At 42.4% G+C, this 17329-nt stretch overlaps 3 protein-coding genes and 2 non-coding genes across 5 annotated transcripts; 2 read left to right on the top strand and 3 right to left on the bottom strand.

The window, feature by feature from the left end:
• The first annotated feature begins 368 nt into the window (after positions 1-368).
• On the top strand, positions 369-3939 carry LOC135498153 (40-kDa huntingtin-associated protein-like). The gene is made up of 10 exons (XM_064788373.1): positions 369-468; positions 908-954; positions 1134-1206; positions 1422-1581; positions 1859-1927; positions 2175-2295; positions 2533-2684; positions 2929-3010; positions 3369-3415; positions 3628-3939. Exons 1-10 carry the CDS (start codon positions 410-412, stop codon positions 3763-3765), a joined length of 948 nt encoding a protein of 315 aa, XP_064644443.1. The 5' UTR covers positions 369-409; the 3' UTR covers positions 3766-3939.
• Positions 3940-8221: 4282 nt separating this feature from the next.
• Positions 8222-12442, bottom strand: LOC135492804 (large ribosomal subunit protein uL3-like). The gene is made up of 8 exons (XM_064779451.1): positions 12349-12442; positions 11560-11752; positions 10995-11163; positions 10253-10388; positions 9757-9943; positions 9330-9509; positions 8795-8973; positions 8222-8424 (listed from the first exon to the last, which is right to left on the bottom strand). The coding sequence occupies exons 1-8, from the start codon at positions 12349-12351 to the stop codon at positions 8266-8268; spliced, it is 1206 nt and encodes a 401-aa protein (XP_064635521.1). The 5' UTR covers positions 12352-12442; the 3' UTR covers positions 8222-8265.
• LOC135499119 (small nucleolar RNA U83B) lies at positions 9167-9265 on the bottom strand. Its single transcript, XR_010449243.1, has one exon. It is a non-coding gene; the product is annotated as a small nucleolar RNA U83B (small nucleolar RNA).
• LOC135499122 (small nucleolar RNA U83B) lies at positions 10029-10127 on the bottom strand. Its single transcript, XR_010449244.1, has one exon. It is a non-coding gene; the product is annotated as a small nucleolar RNA U83B (small nucleolar RNA).
• A 227-nt stretch (positions 12443-12669) lies between the features above and the next one.
• LOC135492814 (NADH dehydrogenase [ubiquinone] 1 beta subcomplex subunit 10-like) lies at positions 12670-14387 on the top strand. The gene is made up of 4 exons (XM_064779462.1): positions 12670-12821; positions 13041-13182; positions 13442-13581; positions 13785-14387. Exons 1-4 carry the CDS (start codon positions 12743-12745, stop codon positions 13898-13900), a joined length of 477 nt encoding a protein of 158 aa, XP_064635532.1. The 5' UTR covers positions 12670-12742; the 3' UTR covers positions 13901-14387.
• The last annotated feature ends 2942 nt before the right edge of the window (positions 14388-17329 follow it).

Raw genomic sequence — 17329 nt, 5'->3', positions numbered from 1 at the left:
AGGCAGTGGCAGCTGTGCTCGCCCAAACATATAGCAGGTGGAAATTAATCTTTATTGCCATCTTTGTGCCTTTTTTCTGTCCAGTAGTAGAATGGCTGGGATAGTTTATCATATGCATCAATTCCGATAAAGCACATATGAAATTAAGGTGCAAAACTAGAAAACGGCTTGGGAACCAGATAGGCTTTGCTGTGTGATGGGCATGCTAGTTTATTTTGATACCTCCCGGATAATCCCGTGGGTTCACCAGAAAATCCCGGGCAGACTATGCCGTCGGGCCGTCAGTCTCGTCATCATTTTCGAATTTCCCGCCGCTCCTCATATGCATGTTAGTTCATGTAGTTTGACCTTCTGCTCATAGGTGGCAGTGTTGTGCTTCCGGTAATTTTCTCAAAATTTTCCAATAAATATGGATAAAGATGCCGATGTTTTGGGCAAATACAAACACATTTCTAATAAATTAAAGAAGTGAGTTGTTTCTTAATTGTCTTCTCCCTGTTTTGATCGTGTATTAACGACATCTTGATACACAGTTCTAGAAATTTAGCTTGTTTTTTCAAATGCAAAAAAAACAAAAAGAGTCCAAATCCAAGACTTGTCACTTGAGTCTAGTTTTGACTCGAATACTAGCCAATGCCTAATGCATGCTTGACTACTGTCATACATAGGCCTACACACTACATGCACCATGACTCTATAAAACATCACATGAGTGTATGTCTATCCATGTGACTGCGAGTGTGAGAGTAACTTGCTTACCATTAAATAAAACCTATCTTATCTTGGACATTCAATCATGACGACTCGTCTAGCGTCTGTCATAATGGTCATGGATGTAGGGTATGATTGAAGCCTTCCATAATGATAAAAAGGAAATTCTCACACTTGCTCCCTTTATTAATTTCAGGAGATTTTTAAAGAAGCCTAATGTTGCAGAAGGAAGTGAGCAATTTGGTAAGTGAAGTGTTTTCATGTACGGCCCTTCATGTACTATAGCATAGGCTATAGACATTTTTGCTCTCCATCATAAACTGAAGTACAAAATACAACCAAAACAAAGATTGACCAGTGACAGTACTCTTTAAAACACACTTGCATTAATATTTTTCTTCTCTTATTTTTCATGTATTCAGCTTCACTGGCCAAAGTTCTAAGAGAACAGGAGTGTCCCCAGTATGCTGGGTTTTGTTGCTTGGCACAGGCAAGGTAATGTATCTGAAAACAATAGTGTTGTCAATTGCTTTGTTTCTGTCTCATGATTGAAAAAGTGAGGGGAATTTGACATAGTGGAAAGTATGAACAGGTGTGTAAAGTCTGCTTAACAATCAAAGACTGATAGTGACATCTGATGAGTCTGTCTGTTGGCAAGTGCAGACTGTACATTAATCACAGGTTGTTATTAATGTTCGTCATTGTTTCAGATGTGAGCATAGCCTTGCCAACCCCGCTGGTGAAGCCCAAGCGTTAGTAGAAGCTGCCAGAGCATTCTTACTAGCAGAAGAGAATCTTCGGGAACTCAAATGTCCCAGCTTTGAGGAGCATGTCAGTGCATCCATTAACTGCTATGGACATGCTATAAGAGTGAGTGTTTCCTTTGAACAGGTTCTATTGTTGCATCCTGTCACCCTTGGTTTTGAATCACCTCATACTTAAACCATAAGATACTACATGTATAATGTGACTGCTACTGGCAAATGCCTTATCCATTTGAATCCTAGCTGGACCGGCTGGTACATGAAAGTTCCTCTGTCACTTAAAACCATGTGGGTATTCACATAGTGCGTTGCTGACTTGCAAAAACGTAAGAAAGTAAGGTCATTGTACTATCATTCAGAAATAGAACATATTTCACATTCAGGTTCATCTTGAGAACAAACAGCCATCACTAGCAGCTGGTCTCTGTGCTGAAGTTGGAAATTCACTTCGGGTAAGTACATTATGACAATATGAGGGTACTTTAATAGCACAATCATTGGAGGGTACTTTGATAGCTCAGTCACATGGTACTTTGATAGCCCAATCACTAGAGGGTACTTTGGATTGCATCTCAATTTTTTTCAGCTGTGGTCTGAAGATCTCACATACATGTTGGTGGTAGCTTTGTAATCATTGTAGACAAAGAGAATTTGAAGAAATCAAGAAGTGTAACGGTACCTCGCTCCTTGTATTTTCAGAAACTTGGTAAACCTGGTGAAGCAATTGCACATTATCAGAGAGCTGCAGAGCTTCAGATACATACCCCTCTCTTATGTTTAACATCATTAGGTCTAGCTGCTTCATCAAAAATAGAAACCAGTGAGTATTTATCAAGCGTGTCAGCAAAATTTGGTACTTCAAAGGGCAGTGATTTTGGACTCAAGTTGGTTGTATCAATTAGAGATTATTACAGAAGCCCACTCCAATGTATGGGGCTGACTACTTCAGTGTTGTACAATCACTGCATGTTTTTATCTTGGCAGTTGCACATACATGTAATTGACAAGTTTTGGTTTGTCAACAACTTTGGTAAAAAATGTTTGTTTTCGTTTACAGAGGATTATGACGGTGCTCTAACTGTCCTGACAGACATGGCAATCATGGCCCAAGAAAGAGGAACAGCCAGTAATGGGAAGCCGCTGGGTGCATTCTGTGACATCATGGCAAACTGTGAGATAACCCGAGTTCTGCTTCTCATGCTCTTACAGGTAAGGTCCTTAAACAAAAGGGGGAAAGGTGAAGACAGTCTTCTCAAAAACAGAAACACGTATATCAAGCCACTAAAATTTGAAAATAGATATATGAGGTCAAGAGTGTGAACTCTCCAATGATGGGACTATTCGACAGCAAAAGAGATCATGCCTCTGTGAGTATTCTAAAGAGGTCTGCTTGAACAAAGCCATCTTATGTGGCCTTTCCCACATAATGATACGATCGTATTTGTCTTTTCAGCCCACTCCTCAAAAGATCAGACCGGAGCATGCACAAACACTAGAAAAATATGCATGGGAGTCATCAGAAACAAGCTCTTCAGGTAACTAGACTTGTCTGTTGAGTTTGCAGGCAGAGTCTTGAGTCTCCCTCAACCATGAAGCCATGCAGTGCAATGACTGCTCATAGCTTAGCAGTTGATAGGTTCCATTCATATTGGGGACCCGTTTTCTCATGATTCACCTCCGGAATGTCACTTAAAACAAGACGATGACCATTTATAATGCGTGAGAGTAAAACTAAGACTGTCTGCATTGTCTTTGTCAAGACCAGCTGAGGTCATGCATGAGGATTTAATATCTATCCTAGTGCATACTCCCAAACCCAAAAACACTGATCATCATTCATCACTGAAACCTGTCAATTTCCATGTGTGTTTCAACCTATATCCTCTCTTTCAGTGAGCTACATGAATGAGGATGTTTTCCTTCTGCTTCAGTCAGTTGTGGTAAGTATGCTAAACCATCCAGCAAGTGTCTTCAATAGTTCCCCGATAACTGGTCAGAGTGTCCACTCAGCTTGCAAAAATTACCTCTTCTCAAGTTCTATCCACAGATCTTTGCTGCCATTGACAGACTTTTAAAACATATCCTGGCTACGAAAATGTAACTAAGAAAACAGTCTGATTCATTTATACTTGTATTTGTCTTATCTTTTCAGATGGCTTGTCAGTCTAAAGATATCGAGTCACTTCGCAAACTGCAGGTGGAACTATGGCCATTGTTAAATGCAGAACAAAATGAACTAATACACCTAGTCACAGATGAACTTACCCACCCTTCTGGTGAGGGTTTGTAGGACTGGAACATAGACTTTGGAACAACTTAAGAAGTTGTAGTTTTAAGACTATTGAGAAATATGAGGAAAGAGACAAGTGATATTAATTAATGGAATGAGTGATTTTCCATTAAATTTGTTGTCAACCATAAAATTTATCATATTGTATGTTGTGCATGTGAATCTATCAATAAATAAGTAATACAAAAATTCGAATTATTTCATTGTTCCTCCTGTCCTACTTGTGTGAAGGAATTCTGTGAATTCTGTGTTATTCATACATGTATGTACACCCTGAGCCAGAGTATACATGCAGTAGGAGGTATGGTCATCATGTACAACGATGTTGCTGACAATGTCACATTTTGCGAAATGCCTCTATATACGGACCGTCTTCGAAATTTTTTGGGTGTTGTGACCAAGAATGGATCAGATGGTTGAGACAGACATTCACTGAAATCGTGCCTCATTTTCACAGCAAGTTCAACTTGGAAGGGTATGCCCAGCAGATCGTCACAATCTGATAGATTGCCTGCAAAAGGACAAGACCTGGATACGATCTAATGCATTGTCTACAAAATGCCAGATTGTCACAATCTGATGCAGTGCCCACTGAAGGACAAGACAAGGATACCAAATTGTCACAATCTGACGAATTGCCTCTAAAAGGGCAAGTCCAGGACGCTAGGTTGTAGTCACAATCGGATGCATTGCCTATTCAAGGGCAAGACCAGGATTCCAGATTGTCACATTCTGGAGCATGTCTCGTACGAAAGTGCAAGACTGAAAGACAAAGAGTCTAAACACAAACAATGCACAGGACAACAGAGCCAGCCCCTCCTAATCAGGGATAGGAATTAAACCCCGCTTATCCAAAACCAGCCGACATTAGCGTATTTGCTCAAAGTGTGCTGGCACAACCTGCACGCATCAAGACAATCCCAGAGCTCGCTCAGCCAGGGAACGGTCGATTCATCAATACGATTTGGTGTACCCTTAAATCGAAATTGTCAGTACCCCGTCTGAACTAATAGAGACCTATCAGTGCCGTCTCAGACAGGGATCGCCCTGTAGATTATCAATGTGAATCTGTCGTCCCTAAATCAAACGTATCACTCGTTCCCACTCAGTTTAGACACCACCCAAACATGCAAAGGAAGACGTAAGACATTTGCATTACTTGGGTCTTGTAGATTGAGACAACATCCAGCCACCAAATCTGTAGAATGTATGAAGGAGCAAGTCAGTCTCATCCAGTGAACGGCAAGCGAGTTATCAATGTGAATGCGTCCTCCTTTCATCAAAAGTGTCCTGGAACAACATGCTATATAGAACTCCAAGAAACACCCTGTAGCTTGTAAATGTGAATTTGTCTTCCCTCCATCAATTGTGTCCTGGCAACAGCCAGTAAGTACGCGAAGGGACAAATCTTAGGAGTCTCTTCCAGTGAAATGCGAGTGAGTTATCGATGTGAAAGTGTCCTGGAACAACATGCAATGTAGATATCAGTCAGAGTTGTCTCAGCCAGGGACCAACTCTCTCAGTTGGTCATCAATGAGATTCTGTCTTCCCTCAATCAAACGTGTCCTGGCAACAACCAGTACTCATAGGGATACATTTAGAAGTCAGTTATCAATGTGATTGTGTCCTCCCTAGTCGAAAGTGTCCTCGAACAACAACCAGTATAAAGTTAAATCAGAGCTGTCTTAGCCAGGGAACACCCTGAAGGTTATCAACGTGAATCTGTCTTTCCTCAAGCAAATGTGTCCTCGCGTCCTGGCAGCAACTAGTGTACGTACTCATGGGGACAAATCTTAGAAGTCTAAGCCAGTAAACAGCAACTGAGCTATCAATGTGAATCTGTCCTCCCTCAATCGAAAGTTTCCTGGAACAACAACCAATATAAAGACCAATCTGAGCTGTCTCGCCAAAGGACCACCCTCGAGGTTATCAACGTAAATCTGTCTTTCCTCAATCAATCGTGTTCTGGCAACTTCTCAATCAATCGTGTTCAGTAGTATTCATCATAGCAGTCTCAGCAGTCCTCTTAGCAGTCTCATCCAGCGAAGAGCAAGTAAGTTATCGATGAAATGTTACTCCTGTCCTCTTATCAAAATATACTTGAAATGTTCGTGTAGTGTCGCTGCAAATGGTGAGAACGATGAGACAGCCACAGCTGGAGACCAAACCAGACCGAGCTGCAGCACCGTCTCGGGGACACGGTTGTCGACACACGGTGTTGGCAAGACTAGTGGGGCAGCCATTCGGTCTGATATGGTTGTGATGTTTCATCTCTCTCATCTTGTTGGCAAGACGGTGGAGCTGAGAGCTCTATTTAGTCTGGTTGTTGTTGGCTCATATCTGTCACCGTGGTGGGCAGGACGACGGTGGAGCTGCCATAGGCCTTATTCTTTCTGATTGTGTCTGTTTCATCAGCTGAACATCTTCTTTAGACGTATTTCTCCCACTCCGGGACGTTTATTACCGTACATATGCTGCATCGGGATGCTTGTCTTCAAGACAGTTGCATCAGGACATAATACTCGAGAACCTTTCATACCCACACCATTGCTCCATGTATTTGTTCCCTCAAAACCGTATTTGTTCAAGTAAATCTACCACTGGACGCTTGTCTACACACCTTTCTGGTTGTGACTGTCCCACACAGTCTCACCAGGGTTATTTCGGGCTGATTGTGGCTGTCTCAGTCTCTCATCGTGCAAGTAAGACGGTGGAGCTGCCCGGCCGACTCGGTCTAGTTGTGGTTGTCTCATCTCTTCAAGGTTAAGACGTGGAGTTGCCAGGCCCTATTCGGTCCGGCGGTTGTGACTGTCTCGTCATGCTGTTTCATCTGGCTCAGTTATTCGACGGCAAGGAGGGGCGTGGCGCGGCGGCAAGTTCTCAGTAACGTGTGGTTGTAGCTCCTTCATCTCTCTCACCGTGTTAGCATCGTGGTTGAGCTGCCAGGGCAGCCATTTAGTGTGATTGCAACTGCCTTTATCTCTCTCACGCTGTTGGCAGGACGGTGAATGAAACTGCCCATTCACTACCGTTGCGACTGGCTCATCCTTATAACCGTGGAGTTGCCAGAACCGTGGATTGGACCAGCCAGCTACCTGCTTTAGGTGGAAGTTCATCCCAATCCCCATCCAACCCGTTTTGAAGTTCCCGCCGTATACAATTGGGGTTATCAATGAGCATCTGTCCATATGTACACATGAAGACAGGTCGAATTGTCTCTGTCAGAACGTTGACAGGCCGATGTATTCAAAAGGCAACGATGAGAAACCCTATAGAACAATATTCAAGAGACTGTCCAATAGTTGGCCGGGCAGTCAACTCGGATTTGCCTCTCCGAATATACAGCTCATAGTACAGCGAGTGCATTGGCAATTTTGACCGAGGGAAGACGGATTCAAAATAGGGGAATATCAATAATCTACGGCTGATTGATCTCTCTGTTGCATGTTGTTCAAGGACACTTTCGATTAAGGGAGGACACAGTAACATTGATAGCTCACTGGCTGTTGTCGCAATAAGGACTGGTTTTTTTTGGTAGAACACGTTTGTTGATTGAGAGAAGACAGAATCCTACAGGGCAGTCCCTGGCTGAGACAGTTCCAGGACACTTTCGATTAAAGGACGTCTCGATCACTAACTGTTCAGTAGATGAGACTACTAAGATTGTCCCTGTTAGTACGTACAGTTGGTTGTTACCAGGACATATTTGATTGAGGAAAGACATATTCACATTGATAACCTCTAGGGCAGTCCCTGGCTGAGAGAGCTCAGATTGATCTCTATATTGGTCGTCTTTCCAGGACACTTTTGATTAAGGGAGGACACATTCACATCGATAACTCACAGGCTGGAGGAGAATGCTATGATTTGTCGCTACGAGTACTGCATTGATGCCAGGACATGAATCCATTTTCCCTGAATTGAAGGAGACCTGGTAGAATTTGTCTCCATGGAGGTATATCTGAGCCGTCTTGCCAGTGGTTTGGTAATCAATATGAATTGGTCCTCCTTAATCGAAAGTGCCCTGGCACAATTTGTTCACAAGACAAACCCCAGCGGTCTCATTCAGCATGTCCTCTGTCAGTTGTGACCTGGTACAACCTATTCTCATTGAAACATTTCCGTCTGGCCAGTGAAAGACCGGACAGTGGAGTGGATCAAAGACTCGAGGGTCAAGATGCATCTTAACATCCATAGCCTGGGGACATTATCATAGCCAAAGCAAATGCACATTTGTAGCATATTCGAATGGGAGGGACGACTGTCCACCCAGACTTGTGAAGTCTTGGAGAGTTGTCTTGGTAATTGAGGATTACAGGTGCTTATGCCCATCCAAAAGGCAAAGCATACTTAGAATAGCGTCAAAGGAAAAGTTCATGACCAGGCACCTTCAATTCAGGAAGACCGATCGGTCTTTTCCTAATTCATACATTTAAGGAACAACATAAGATATATATTCACTTCATAATTTATTTTCCCCTCTGACATGTACAGGTAAATTTAAGCCTCGTCCTTGACCTTATCCTTCTTGAGCAGACCCATGAAGTTCTTCTTCTCCTCATCAGTCTGGAAGCGACCATGACCGAACTTGCTCGACGTGTCGATGAACTTGATGTTGACCTTCTCCAGGGCAGCTCTCTTGGTATGCACCAACAGGGACTGAAATAGGACATGGGATAATCTATAGTCACATTCAGAAAATGCATGCGTACAGGAGATAATTTCATCAATGGTGCTATTTTCTAGTATGATACTACTTGCCTCAGTTGGTAGTGCATGAATGAGGTTTGTTCTCATGGGCATTGCCTCAAGCAATGTAGGTAAGTGGTCATTCTTCATCATCAACAGGAGTATCAAGTTGGAGGTCAGACTCTCATCACAAAGAAAAACTGTTAGAACTGGAAGAGCAGTCACTATTTTGACTGATCTCGTTTGCAAATGGAACTGGAGTCCACATTTGTGGTAGACACTCTCAGTGTGTCACACCTCAGGCAACAGTCGACTACAATATGGTCATCCCGTCTCTTACCTTTCTTAGTGTAAGCACCCTCTTCTTGGGTCCACAGACGGCTCCCTTGATCATGACAAAGTCATTGTTGACTTCTCCGTAATGAGGGAAACCACCCATTGGTGTGATGCTCTTGTCTGTGATATCGTACTCTGTGGAGGCGTTGTTCTTGATAACCTTGCCATCCTTGGTGTGGATACCTGGAGTAGAAGAAAACAAGTGAATTACTTTACCATTAGAGAGAGTTATGAGGAAATCTACTGCTGCCATCTGTGTTTGAGATGATAGGACCAAATTCTGACCAGTTCTGATATTACTATTCCCAAGAGTGCAAACAATTCCCACGAGTGCAAGCAGCCATTATCAGACGGGCCAATTTTTAGCAGTCTATAGCATGATATCAGAAGGAAGGCAGCATGGATGCTTCTCCATGATAGAAGTCAGGTGCCCTGGCAGGGGCACATGTCCACATGGTTTTCATCACTTATCATGCAGATTTGAATAGAAATTTGCTCCAACCTATGAAATATGGCAGTCGCCATTTTTCTTTTTTTACCTTGGCCAATACGGTAGATCTTCTTGTTGATCTCGGTCCTGTGATGGTAACCCTTCTGACCACCTCTGGCCACTGAGAAACCAACACGACTTGGATGCCAAGCTCCAATACAGGCGACTTTACGAAGACCTTTGTGGGTCTTGCGGGGCAGTTTCTTTGTGTGCCAACGGGATGTCACACCTGAAATGGGGAGTTTGTTGATGATCACAAAGAACACGAAGGCGGTTGCCCTGGCAATCACATGTCCACATGGTTTTCCTCATCATTCGGATGTGAATAACTAGGCTAGGTTGTATTTCTCAGGTCAGATTGGGCTAGCATTGAATAAAACTGGCTGTACCATACCAGCCAATATAACCTGGCAAGCTTAAGATACTGGGGATTACAAGTCAAGCACAAAGGTATTGAACTACATCACCACACTTACCCTTGTAACCTTTACCCTTGGTCACACCAATTACATCAATCATCTCATCCTTGCCAAACACTGTGTCGATTGGGATCTTCTTTTCCATGTGTTCACGGACATAGTCAACCTTCTGGGAGATGGTACCACCGTTGACCTGGATCTCCATGATGTGAGCCTTCTTTTGGCGCTTCTTCATCAGTTTCATCTAAAGAATGAGAGGAAAAGATAGGCTAGAAAAGTTGCACCAACCAAGTGTTAATCACTACACATTTAGATCTTATTATCTTTCATACGATATCAGAAGGAAGGCAGCATGGATGCTTCTCCATGATGGAAGTCAGGTGCCCTGGCAGGGGCACACATCCACATGGTTTTCATCATATATCATTAGGTCAAAAGAACATTATCAATCAAAAGTATTTGCCAGCAGTACTTAACAGCCTTGGAACAATTCATGGGGGACCAAGTTCAGAAACACTGTTGCACCACTTATTCTGCACATGTTTCATCTTACCTGAGTGTGGGCAATGACACGGATGACCTTGCAGTATTTCTTCATCAACCTGAAGTCGCATTCAATTTCTTTCTTGCCCACTTCATCTTGCCACTTCTTGGAGTACTTGGTGAAGGCTTTCTTCTTGGAGCGGTACCTTTTGGTCAAAACAAAATGTTGTGAACCTCATCACGCTGCACAAGACAACATGAGCGGAGATCAACAACGCCAGATACAGCCCTTCAACTTCACAAGCTGAGAGGGGCCTGGGAATGAAACATGAATATACAATCGGGTCTATCATAGGATTTTGCCAGAATTGATCAGGGAGACGGTCAGACTGGCACTAAACACATCCAATTCTCAGCCTAAACACGAGAGGACAGTGGGGTATATATTGCTACTAGCCTCATCAGGCCTGGCCCGAGAGGAAGCTAGTGAACTTGTTCCCCAATTTCATCATGCCTTTGGCTGGAATGCCGACTGGAAGTGCTCCTAAGACCAGTAATAAACATCAACATCATAACATATTCTAACAGGTCGCAACAACTAAACTTAACAGATAGACAGTGATGTTTTCCATTCCAACTCAAACTCTTTCTTCTGTATTTATTCAAGCAATGAGAGTTTTCATGCAAGGATTTTAATGCAAAATTGCAGAAGTTAGGAGGATTTACTTATTCAAGAAACATTGCTACCCGTGTCCAAAACAGTTCACTTTTGGCCAGTTGAAATAGGTTTCTTTTTGTGTATTTATACTTACCAGTTCTTGTAAAATCGTCGCCTGCACTCCTCGCCTAAATGCTCAGCGAAGATGGTCTTGAATGTGCGGAGACCTCTGGGGGTTTCAACGTAGCCGACGCAACCCACAACAATCATTGGTGGTGTTTCCACGATGGTGACTGCTTCAACAATTTCCTTTTTGTTGATCTCTGAAATGGAAGTTTTTTATTTCGAGACATTTAGTGCAAACATTTCAATTGTTCTAGATGGGGCCACCACCATCGGAAAAACAATGGTCATATTGCACACGAAATAGTAGCATTAATTATCAGCAGTAGACATGCTGGTGAATTTGAAACCAGTCATACCTCCTGGTCCAATCCTGTAGCCCTGGTGAAGAAAAGGTTAAATCAAGATCCGTAACACTACAGTAAAGGTGCAGCTTACTTCACGACTAGTTCAAAACTGCCAAGATCGGAGAGTGTTCACCTTCACAATTTAGTTTTACTAGGTCAACTTCCAAGATATTCAGAGGATTTTTACAATTTTTTCCATATTTTAACTTTTTACTATCAGTAAAGCATAGATAATACTATTATACTTACTAGATCCAGGTCGGTCTGCTTCCCGCACCAAATGTGTCATACCAGCCTTGTAACCAAGGAAAGCTGTCAAATGGCATGGCTTGCTTCGGTCATCCTTGGGGAAAGCTTTCACCTTACCTCGGTGACGTTTACTTCTCTTCTTGGGCAAGAAACCCAGAGAACCATGACGAGGGGCCGAGAACTTCCTGTGAGACTGAAAATAGGATCAGTCATATTCGACATGAATTGAATGCAAGTGTGGGAAACCTCAAGCAGCAGGAAAGGAAATGATGAGGATTTGATGTATGAATTTATTTTCTAATTAAATTAGCCATTTCACTTGCAACTTAGCTCAGCAACATATTAGGCCTATCTATCTATTATTCCAAGGCCGAAGGCGCTATACACCACGATATTGGACCAGGCATGACGTGGTGGACGACGACATCAACGCAACTACTAGGCTAGATAGGGTATTCATTCACTTTTTGTAGGCTATACCTATACATTATTCAAACAAGTAGGCCGACTAGGACGTACAGGCCGACTAGGACGTACAGGCCTGTGCGGTAGACCTCGCATGCATGCGCTGAACAGAGGCCAGACATCCAAAGTGGCCAAGAAGCCACAAATATGGAAAAAAATTTAACTCCTAAAATTACACATTTCAAATAACAATATCAAAAAATGATCCCAACAAAGTATTGAAAAATCCCTAAGCTTTATTCTATATAAGAATATAACAAGAATCAATAAAGGATGGCGAAGACTGAAGACGATTTTGTTTGAGAAATTTACACAACGACCTACCATAATTGCTGGCCAGCTTGAAAGAGGGACTTGAAAGAGAGGCTCACATAGATTTTACTTTTGTCGCAAAAATATATCTCAGAATCTTTCTTAAAATATCATCTTAAGTCTTTTCTGAAAAAACTAATTCAATAGTTTGTCTGTGATGAAGATCTTTAAATTATTATAAAGGCTTTACTAAATTGATGAGCTTACCGTAAATCGTGCCTTCCTTTGAGGCGATTTGTCACATCCTCAATGTACACATTGAGGGATATCGGAGTCCTTCTAGTAATAACAGGCGGCGCCACCATTAGTGTATGACATCCCTCGAAGTGTACATCGAGGATGTAACAAATCGCCCTTTGCAGAGGACATCATATTGTAGCTTTTTCTTCCAGAGAACCCCCACAAAATGTCTGATGATGATAAGTTTTTCAAGCGAGATTCGTCGTTTGTTCGATTCTTCAACTACCCGATTACTGCTTTTCGAGGTAAATTTTATCTTATTGTTCCCAATCAATTGTATGATTTTCCCATCGTCTTGATTGTGATCTGTGTGTGTCCGACAACACGACAGTAGTTTCCATGCACGCGAATTGTGAAAACTACTGTTCTATTTTCGGACAAAATTCACTAGTCGAAAAAGCTAATTTTACACGTTTGGTATGTCTGATATCTGATTATTTATTTAATATTTGGACGGTTTTCAGAAAAATTTGTAGAGCCCATGCAGAAAAGGAATCCATACCCTTACTACCACAGGAAATTCCGACGAGTTCCGACAGTTGACCAGTGTGCTGTAGATGATCCCATATGTCTTTTTGAAGCTCAAGAGCAGTACAAAAGAGATAAGTAAGTAATTCTTATCAACTGTTGAAGTAAGATTAAGGAAAGGTAGGCCTACTGCAAAATTGAAATCGTTGAGTATAAACTATAGAACTACTTAAAAAAGCTATGTTTACAAAGTTGGTATCTTTATATAGAGAGATGGCCTCTGAATATCGAATAATGAAGGATTTGCTGTCCAGTAATCAGGTTCGTACTACTAGTACTACACTTGATGACATCCATTTTGACTATTTATGTCTTAACATATTACAATTTCTTGCAGGAGAGTTGACCAAAACATTGTAAAGATCCTACGTCTTCGAAGAAATGAGTGCATGCATTGGGAAGGTTCAGATTTTAAAGTTCATTGCAAAAAAGAGATGGACGACTATGATGAAGGCTCCACTAATTATTTTATAAAATGTAAGTTATCATTTTAGGGCTTGTTGATTATGTGGTTGGTTTACAGTATTACTCTGTGCTTAGAAGAAGACTATGATATGATTTTTGGTGTGGATATTTTTCTACCTTATACTTTGAGGAGTCCCAACCAGAATGCTGTGATAAAATCACTTGCGTGTATTATCAATGCTTTTCTGCTAAAGATTTGTGTGTTCATCTTTCAGATGGTGACATAGGGGTCTCTAGTAATGTCAGCGATGCGTATATGAAACAGAAACATCGTATGGTTTGGGAACGACGCCATGGCCCTGTCGGAAGTGGAATGAAACCCCAGGAATAAGTAATTGTGTTGTTTGTTTAGAAATACGTTGTCTGTACATAGTTGATGAGGACTTTAAATCACACCTGTTGTGTTATTTGTGCTATAATTTAGTATAAATACATATTGAGAACTTTTGCAAGGAAAACATACCATGAGGCAGTTGGCTGTTCTTAGTTGAATGGGCTTGAAAAAATTCATGTATGTATCAATGTCCTACCAAGTGCTAGTCCAATTTTCATCCTTTCCAAGTTCGATCACTAAGATTGTGACAGATTTATGGGACACCGTTTGCTTGGATAAGCCTTGGGATAGATGCCAGTATTCCAAGTAAAGACTCAAAAACTGAATCCTACCACAATTAAATTATTCTTAGTGTAATCATCTTTGTTGATTGGGACTGGCACATGGACATTTAGATGTTCAGAAAAGATACATTGGACAACTTTGTTGATGACAAGCTGTTGCCTGTATGATTTGGAATGCAGATTAATAATAAATGTATGAAAAAAAATGAACCAATTTTATATTTTTCTTTTAAAAACCAGAGGAATATTTCGCCAATCTATGCGTGGTTGAAATACTGTCCTCTTGATGGCATTAAGTGACCATTTTGAAGGCCTGATTAGACCGACTGAGGAGGTAGCATGTGTCCTCTTGAAGACAAAGGAGGTAGTATTTGTCCTCTTGAAGACAGAGGAGGTAGTATTTGTCCTCTTGATGACCTGATCGAACGGACTGAGGAGGTAGCATGTGTCCTCTTGAAGACAAAGGAGGTGGTATTTGTCCTCTTGAAGACAGAGGAGGTAGTATTTGTCCTCTTGATGACCTGATCGAACGGACTGAGGAGGTAGCATGTGTCCTCTTGAAGGCCTGATGAGACGGACAGAGGAGGTAGCACGTGTCCTCTTAAAGGTCTGATTAGACAGACTGAGGAGGTAGCATGTGTCCTCTTGAAGACAAAGGAGGTAGCATGTGTCCTCTTGAAGACAGAGGAGGTAGTATTTGTCCTCTTGATGACCTGATCGAACGGACTGAGGAGGTAGCATGTGTCTCTTGAAGGCCTGATGAGACGGACAGAGGAGGTAGCACGTGTCCTCTTAAAGGTCTGATTAGACAGACTGAGGAGGTAGCATGTGTCCTCTTGAAGGCCTGATGAGACGGACTGAGGAGGTAGCATGTGTCCTCTTGAAGGCCTGATGAGACGGACAGAGGAGGTAGCATGTGTCCTCTTAAAGGTCTGATTAGACGGACAGAGGAGGTAGCATGTGTCCTCTTAAAGGTCTGAATAGACGGACTGATCGAGGGGGAAGCATGTGTCCTCTTGAAGACAGAGGAGGTAGTATTTGTCCTCTTGATGACCTGATCGAACGGACTGAGGAGGTAGCATGTGTCTCTTGAAGGCCTGATGAGACGGACAGAGGAGGTAGCACGTGTCCTCTTAAAGGTCTGATTAGACAGACTGAGGAGGTAGCATGTGTCCTCTTGAAGGCCTGATGAGACGGACTGAGGAGGTAGCATGTGTCCTCTTGAAGGCCTGATGAGACGGACAGAGGAGGTAGCATGTGTCCTCTTAAAGGTCTGATTAGACGGACAGAGGAGGTAGCATGTGTCCTCTTAAAGGTCTGAATAGACGGACTGATCGAGGGGGAAGCATGTGTCCTCTTGAAGGCCTGATGAGACGGACAGAGGAGGTAGCATGTGTCCTCTTAAAGGTCTGAATAGACGGACTGATCGAGGGGGTAGCATGTGCCCTCTTGAAGCTGAGGCTGAGGCTATTTTTACCTTTCTATGTGATTTTGTCTTCATGTTTGGTAAACGACAAATGTTATGGTGCTGTCCTAATCGTGGCAGTATGTTGGTCTAAGGTTGTGATATGGTCCTGATTGCGACATCAGTCATGTGATGGATATGCTGAGATTACGATACTGTATTTGATTGAAGATGCATGTGTCTTATGTGTATTGTCTTTAGCTGGCGCGGCATTATGTGATGTAAAATGTTGTGATGGCATGGGTTGCGACACTATATCCTCTGCGTGGCATGACATGACGGACCTGGTCGAGACTGTGATATCTCCCTACTTCTAGCAATATCTGCGACATGAGTATACTGTTTTGACGCTGTCCTGCAATATGCGAAGGACCAGAAATTGTGACAATGACTTAATTTACTAGCTCCTGCAGTCTCTTGGGCCAAGGATGATAGGCCCTGTCCGACGACGCTCAAAAGTTTACGTGATTGCTGAGGGCGCTGGTGACCCGAGGTTCGGGTGTTGGGGTCACCATCTGGAAAGACTGTCGTGGCGGCCACACCTACTTTTGAGAAGTTAGTCTGTCAATTGGCTTTATGAAAATACCACCAGAGCCTCCGAAGTAAAGGGGCAAAGAAAGATCTCACGTCCAAGGCATTTAAAGTTCTATAATGCCTACCCTTCATAGGCTGGTTACTTTTGATTATGCGCTAGAAAAACATGTCACACCGCTTGACTTAAAGCTAATAAATAAATGCATGTGCTTTCGTGTAAGGCATAAGTCAATATATATGTTGTCCTTTACAGGGTCCAAACATGTCTTAATAGCTTACCAACAACAGGCGACGATACACAAGTTTCTGTGGGTTGATATAGGCCTTTGAAAAGACATATACCGACATATACACCTCCGATGGATTTGTTCATGGACTAAACAGAGGGAATCAAGACAATCAGGTAAGACGTCTATCTTTGACTTGGGTTGAACAAAAGTGATTCCAAGCTGACTCACTGAGCTCTACATCACAAATGATTTTTTGTCAAATTGATAGACAATGACCTTAAAGTCGGAATGATAATGTTCAAAGATTGTCCACCAAAACTCACTTCATTATTCCGGAATAAACCAAACCCCACTGTTCTGAGCTACTGTCACAGCCTTGGGGGTGATCTAGTGATGTGGTGATAGTCCTACTGAGGGCAATCTGGTATTTAAACTTTGGTTTCTTGCAGGATAAGCAGACGAAGAATCGGGTGCGAGTCAGCATTGAGACAACATTTATATAAGCAGACCACAGTAATAAGGATTGATAATGAAATTACAATATCAACAGCAGTACCAACAAAACCATTGATAATTAACTCATCATAACTACAACTAAGTCTTGAAGCCACAGGCTGGCGATTTCCAGCGACGACCAGGGGGCCAGGTTTCCAGAAGGGATGGAAGGAAATTGATAAAGGAGAAGAAGAAGACACAAATCTCTAGAGTAGTACGCTGCTGATTAGATCTAACAACTCTTATAGACTGAACCCGTCACCATGCCTGTAATGGTGAGATCATTTACCCGGACCCGGCAGACACGTCGGGAGGGATCTGTCTTCAGCCAAGAGAACATTCGGGCCTCAAGCCCCGAGGGACTCCAACGGATATCTCAAGAGGCGGGGTATTGTCCAACAATTCTCTTTACCGTTGG

The sequence above is a fragment of the Lineus longissimus genome, chromosome 1, assembly GCF_910592395.1.
Source record: "Lineus longissimus chromosome 1, tnLinLong1.2, whole genome shotgun sequence".
Lineage (NCBI taxonomy): Eukaryota > Metazoa > Nemertea > Pilidiophora > Heteronemertea > Lineidae > Lineus > Lineus longissimus.
This window is presented reverse-complemented; position numbering and strand designations above follow the sequence as displayed.